Consider the following 6,728-nt stretch of genomic DNA (forward strand, 5'->3'; position numbering starts at 1 on the left):
TGTAGCTCTCTCCTGCTCTCTCCATCTCGGATCTTCTCCTGCTTCTTCGTCAGCGTCGTATTCGGCCACGTCATACTCTTTAGAGTTGGCGGGAATAGTATTAGTTTGCCCTGTTAAAACGTTGATGCCTCGTATTGTATCACCATATATACAGTCCTTATGCCCTTCCCGAAGTTGTCCCCCGTTTAGAGTGGTACACTGTACTTCTATCCAATAAAGCTCCTCAGCTGTGGAATTTGTATTCTTTGAGGAATTGCCTTGGCTCCTAAGTTCTCTTCAAGTTATCAGTCTGAAAACTATGTTCAACAGCAGCCCGCATTGCATCATCTGTGGTGCAAAGATTACATATCGTGACCGCAAAGTCTCTTGGAAAAGAAACTTTCGTGCAAGTCTGTGCTGAGCCGTTCTCCCCCCTCAATACGGTGGCTCTGTCGATTGGTATTTGTGAACTGACATTTATATAGTTAGATGTGATGGCAATTCTCAGTTAGATGGGAAGCCTTTCGTTACAGGAGTGGGCAGCTATGTCCCTCCAGAGATCCTTTACAACTGTGCTGCACCTTCTTCTGCAGAACAGCGATGGGATGATAACTTTGTTTGGACAGAGGAGGACTCATTTCCCCCGCTGATAGGTGACACACTCCATCCGCAACCTGGGTTTCTTTTCCATGAATCGTGCTGGGAACTACTACGGGGCATGCTTCACCCCCATGCCGTTCCTATCCAGCGGTTGTATGATATTTGCCTCTCATGTCCAGCGCACACAGAAGGATGGTTGGATTGGGGACATAACTACGGTGGGCTCATGGACCAACGTCCCGTTGGGGGCTATCCATGGGAAGACGTATATATTGCGGGCTATATAAGACGGTTCCTATGGGACAAGAGTTCTCCCTTGACGCTGGCCACGTCAGATCCACTAGACGTATTGGAGGTGCAGCAAGCGCTTGTTGGTTCTCAGGATAGACGAGAGAATACAACAATGACCAGTTTGATATCATCCGTTTCGATAACCACCGCTGATTGTTTTCAAAAGCTTCCCCAAGAAATCCTGGAGCAAATCCAGATGCTTCTACCATCTCGCAGTGTTGCTGACGTGCGTTTAGCATCAAGGTCGTTCGCTGCATTGCCGCTCACGCAGTCATTTTGGGCTTCAAGGTTTGCTTGCCATCAAGAGCGTGGGTATTGCTTCGAGGCTAGGGATTCACTATATAGTGGAGCTCACGCACTGCGCTGCAGGAATTGGAGGGCTTTCTTCGAGGATACAGCAGTGACACCAGATTCATCTAATGAGTTGAAGAATCGAAAGCGGATCTGGTGTTACTTGAAGAATATAGCAGATCTAGTTCTTGATCAACCGTTGGTCAGTGAAGGGATGACCAGGGAGCTTGAACTATGGCCAAAGGAGCCTGTGCCGGCATGGAGACCAGTTGGAGGAGACTTTTCCGTACGGTCGAACGGAGACTCCCCTTACCAAATGAAATGTAGGGTGATATATGAGCAAATCATCTCAATCGCCTCTTCGATAAGATCAATTGGGGTTTCCTTTCGAGAACTAAGTGATAAGAAATATGTCTCGGGTCTTCGACTCGTACTTACAAACAATGAGGAGCTTAGACTGGGCTATGTCCTTCCATGTAAGGAGAAACACGTGGAGCTGAAAAGCGAATGCTTTGACTTGAATGGGTTCATTGCCGCTGTCAGCCCTAGAGGTGTCATGGCACTCCGTGTTGTGACCGGACAGGGAGAGATATCCAACTGGGTGGGCTTGTCAGAAGGCCTGCCGCAGACAGTCCGGCTGTGTACGAAGACGGCAATCCACGCTTTGAAATGTTCCTTCGATGTGAGCTCACTCTTATTTTCTTAAAAGATAGGCATTGCTGACAGAAATGATCTAGGGCTTCAAAATGGTGTCTTTAGCTGTTCCCACCGAGCTTCAGCCGCTCTTCCCTGACGATACCAGAGGTGAACACCTACCCCTGCGAACTACAGGACTTTGGTATCCAGGGATCCCTCCCTCGTCCTACCATCTCCACGACGATGTATTCACCGGTCGAAACATCCCTCTCCTTGACTACCGTCCACTTGTGCATGTCATGTTTGGTGGAAGACGGGGCAACCTCCTTAAGTACCTAACCCGTATCTCAGTTACAGTGTCCAACGCAGCAATCGTGGGGATAGACTTCTTCTACACAGATGATTCCCCCGTAAAGCGTCTCCAAGCTTGTCCCTCAACAGATAGCAGGGACGACTCTGTCAAAATCCCCTTCCTGATCGATGGACCAGGGGGTGAACGGTTAACAAGTCTCCAATCGGACGGCGATTTCCTCCGAGCGTCCGCTGGCTACGGGTCGTACAGAATAAAAATAACGTCACTAAAGGTAAACCAAACCCACCATTGCAACTACCAGCGCATGTGTGGACTACAGATCCAGCTCCCCACCGTCAACTGGGACATCACATACAAGCAACCCATGAACATCTCCCTCAACGATAGCCAATCTAGATAGCCAAGCAGATACACAATTTGACTAACAATGCACCCTAGATAACGACAAATACAAGGCCAAAGCCCTTCATCTTCCAGCCAAACGCTATCCCAGCCCTGAAACTCCCCGCCGGGGGCTTTCCTCCTCGAAAGTCCAAGAAACCAGAAATACTACCCGGTACTACCTTGACGGGTATGTATTTCATGTATGTAAGTATTCATCTTTTCCTTTATTGGGGTTTATCTGTGTTCGACTACGTGCATGTATGATTCCGGATATGCATTACATCTACAATTCTCGTCATTGACATGGCTTGAACCTAGGATTCTCAGTTTGCTATGAGCAGTATCGGGCCCATTTCTGAGGACTTAAGTGAAGGAAACCTTCCGCGGGACACTAGTATAGAAGAAGAGATACGGACGCGAATTTTGGGGAAGCAAAGCCCAGGCCAATGCTGATTAACAAGCACTAGTAGTTCAAATTTCTTAGCGTACGGTATGTTCACACAAAGATCACTATTCTTGGAATTCTGGTACAGTTGAACTCAGCAGTCTTCTTTGTAAGGACATGTGCATGGATAGTGAAATGTGTACAGAAGCCTTTGGATAATAATAGTCCTTCGGGAAAATCTAAATGAGCTATAGAGACCATCCCATGTCCGAAGCAATATGGATAGAAGCAACAATAAAGGGAACCAGCATCATATGAATCTGCGACAAAACAAGAGAAGATAAGGGGAAACCAAAAAGATATCATGACACGTCAAACCATGTCTCATCGACATGGAATTATCGAGAAGAAAAGCTGGTCAAAATACACAGACTCCTATCGCCTTTAGCTCTCAAATGGGTTTTCACAGGTGCCAGAAAATCAGATTCCCCGCACACCTTGTCTATTCATTATATGCGTAGAAAAATAACCGGGACCGTATACATAGCGAAGTCAGAGCATAGCTCGCTAAATCGGCGTAGGACTTGCGCCGAAGTCAATTCGGGTGAGTGCCTCATGGGGCGAGCAAATCGCATCAAACGCCCTAGTAATGATGGAGGATGGGTCTTGATCCGCTCAGTTTGCCAATGGCAAACCAAGCGGCGTTTGGTTGGGAGCCGGCATTGCTGCGTTGCAAATAAGGAGTCCCAGAAGGCCAGCACCCGAGGGATGCACATATCGACGGGAGTCCGGCAAAGGAACGATTTTCATGATGTGTTTGCCCAATCAATTCAGACGGACTACGCCGTGACTGAAAGGGGTGAGCTTAACGTCAACTGAGCCCAGGCCCAGATCGCTTCGGTAGTGACATATGGTGCATGCCGACTTCTTGGCAACGAATCACCAGGAGGTCTAATAACTTTGGGCTGATACAATTGCAGGCTGCGGCAATTAGCACTGGAACCGAAAACACATCCAAAGAGGGGATTTTTAAACACAAATCTCTCGGCGTTGTTGCACAGCGCAGAAATGGGTTTCCTTGGCGAAAATGAAATCAAGTAAGGGAGAACTTACAGGACTGTTGAGCATGCTATTCCGCTTATTCCGCCCCTTCTTGATATGATTCTTCAGTGCGGTGGAATCCAACGGTTTCAACAACTCGAAACTGCACAGGAGTTCGTCCGAGACAGACATGATTGCTCCCCAGTTATCAAACTCTCCACAGTACTGCAAAGGGCCGTTAGCAAATACCAGGGGTTCGCTTCACGCTTCTACAATGCAATAGAAGCGACTAGGGAAACACTCACGTTAGGGGCAGAAAATACTGTAACTAGAATGCGATCCTGGTAGAACTCATAACCGTCCTCCACTACCATGTGGGCTCGGCATACCAAGTCGAAGTCATGCCGTTGCAGGAAATTCATGATCACTTTCTTACCAAAGCAGTAACTTACGCCGCGCTCATTAGGCTCCCAATCCTCCTCCATGTCCGCCGGATCACTCCAAAGAAGGTCATTAAGCAGCCCGTAGTCGGGAACGTCAGTCGGACGCGCGATCCCCCGGATATCGTCCATATGGGAGAGACTTGGTGAAAGTCCGCCGTGGACACAGAAAATTTTGCCAGCTACAATAGAAGCGATCGGCAAGCAGTTGAACGTATCGATGAAGGTCTTCCAAATCTTGATGTTGCAACGCCGTTTACATTCATCGTAGAACCCGTATACACGGGTAACGTTGGCACATTCATGATTGCCTCGCAGAAGGAAGAAGTTCTCCGGATACTTGAGCTTATAACACAACAGAAGCAGAATTGTCTCCAAACTTTGCTTGCCCCGATCCACATAGTCACCCAGAAAGAGGTAATTCGAAGATGGGGGGAAGCCACACATTTCGAACAATCTGATCAGGTCGGTGTATTGGCCGTGAACGTCGCCCACAATCTTGACAGGGGCCGACAGCTCTAAAAGTGCAGGCTGACTGAGGAATAGCTCCCGAGCCGCACTACAGATGGCGGTGATCTCTGCATTCTTGAGACAGACAGTCTTGGTGACCTTAGTTGAGTAACCGGCATCCAGCAGACGTGTGATCATGTCATCAAGGTCGATAGACTTAAGAGCGCCCATTCCCATTCCTGGAGACGAGGATGTATCATTCAAAGGTGTGTTCATGATGAAATCCAGGATTGGATTCAGCTGATCTTGCCGCTTGATAAGAATGGATTCGCCGACTTTCTGTGAAGATCCCGTTGGAGCAGCACCAGTGGGAGGCGCGTCCGACACGTGGTCAACCTCTCCGCTTTGCTGCATCGCATCGACATCCTTATGGCCTCGTTTCAGGCTGCTCGACAAGGTGGGAGAGGGAGGTGGATCCGGGGCATCGAGTTGAGAAGCTGAGTCATCGGCACCAGGAGATTGAGCAGTCAGGTTGGTGGAGCTTCTTCTACTCCCGGTTGACTTGATCGACCCGGCATCGGACTTATCCGTCTGGCTCCCCGTGGACAGAGCTGAAGTGGATGCGCGAGGGCTATCGCTGCTACGGATCTTAGATCGAATAGAGCCCCGAATAGACCGAAGAGACTCCTTCGTGTCAGAGCGAGAAAAGGATGGGTAGGACTGCAGAGAGTCGCCAGGGCCAGAATTGCCCTTGGAATGCGACTGACCCATTACTGCAGGGCTGGATGTCTGCCAAGCTCAGAGGCGGACAATTGACGAACGATATACGTCAAAAGATGAAGGGACCAAGGCTCTGCTTGGCGTTGGAATGCTGGCAGCCGTCTTGGCTGCTGTACAGTTCCAACGGCTTATGAGAAATTATATAAAGGGGAAGGCGAGATCTGCCGTTTGGAAACCAGGAGAGGGAGTAGTGATCGTCCAGAGGGATAGAAGGGACTACCGTGGCAGCAGGATCGGGTTCAATGTAGGTTATCGCTGGGAGGGTATAGCCGCGGTAGCCGACTCCAGCGGTGAGGGAAGGTAGGACAAGCGAAATCAAGAGGTCCGGTGCAGGATTTGGCGAGGTTATGGATGAGGAACCGACGGAGAAGAAAGTAACGGTACCAGGACACAAGCCACCGGCGAGCTAGTAGTTAGTCGGAAGGGAAAGCTCCGATTCGCCCGAAGTAAGCTTCTGCGATAGGACGGTTAGCGATGTCGATATCATGCGGCACCTGGGATGGGTGTGCTGAGCATAGGTGAAGCTGAAGCTCGGGAGTGGTATGTGGAGGCAAGTGGAAGGGAGTCTGAATGGAAGAGATTTGGGTTGAGTTGGTGGAGGGGAGGGGGAAGAATGATAGGGTGTGAGAGAGAAAAGAATGCGTCATTATGGGGGTGGGCAATAGAATGGATGGATGGGGGTGGATTGCACCCATGACAAAACCGTTATTAACTTACCCAGATGGAACTCTTGTAAGTGACAGCAGTGATCTGCAAGAGAGGGGGAGGGAAATCAACGATAACAGCAGAAAACCGATCAACGGGGGTTGTTGTAGCGACGCAGGTGAGTGAGGTTGCAGAGCGCAGGCTAACTTTTTGATCGGGTTCTCGCCTCAAACCCCAGGCTGTCGTTTTTTGGTCTCGATCCTGCAGCAACGGATGTGGCATGTCCGGATCATCTGCCGGACCGAGGGAGCTCCAGCTACTAATTCGCCTTCGTGGCCTGAAGATGGGATTGGTGCCTAGCAGTGGATATCGGTGGAGCTACTAAAATAACTCACCGTCGTCATTCAGACTTTATATTCGGTTGGAATGGATCCCACCTTTTTATACGGCAATCAGTTAGGTGAAAAACCCAAGAATAGAAAAAGAAAAAAAA

At 49.3% G+C, this 6,728-nt stretch overlaps 2 protein-coding genes across 2 annotated transcripts; one reads left to right on the plus strand and one right to left on the minus strand.

The window, feature by feature from the left end:
• Positions 1–298: 298 nt before the first annotated feature.
• Positions 299–2,510, plus strand: ANOM_010560 (uncharacterized protein; the record flags this gene model as incomplete). Its single annotated transcript, XM_015555816.1, has 3 exons — positions 299–389; positions 465–1,843; positions 1,899–2,510. The coding sequence occupies 3 exons, from the start codon at positions 299–301 to the stop codon at positions 2,508–2,510; spliced, it is 2,082 nt and encodes a 693-aa protein (XP_015404465.1).
• Positions 2,511–3,052: 542 nt separating this feature from the next.
• phzA (putative serine/threonine protein phosphatase) lies at positions 3,053–5,581 on the minus strand (the record flags this gene model as incomplete). Its single annotated transcript, XM_015555817.1, has 3 exons — positions 3,053–3,860; positions 3,993–4,145; positions 4,226–5,581. The coding sequence occupies 3 exons, from the start codon at positions 5,579–5,581 to the stop codon at positions 3,831–3,833; spliced, it is 1,539 nt and encodes a 512-aa protein (XP_015404456.1). The 3' UTR covers positions 3,053–3,830.
• Positions 5,582–6,728: the final 1,147 nt, after the last annotated feature.

This window comes from Aspergillus nomiae, assembly GCF_001204775.2.
Source record: "Aspergillus nomiae NRRL 13137 chromosome Unknown contig00262, whole genome shotgun sequence".
Lineage (NCBI taxonomy): Eukaryota > Fungi > Ascomycota > Eurotiomycetes > Eurotiales > Aspergillaceae > Aspergillus > Aspergillus nomiae.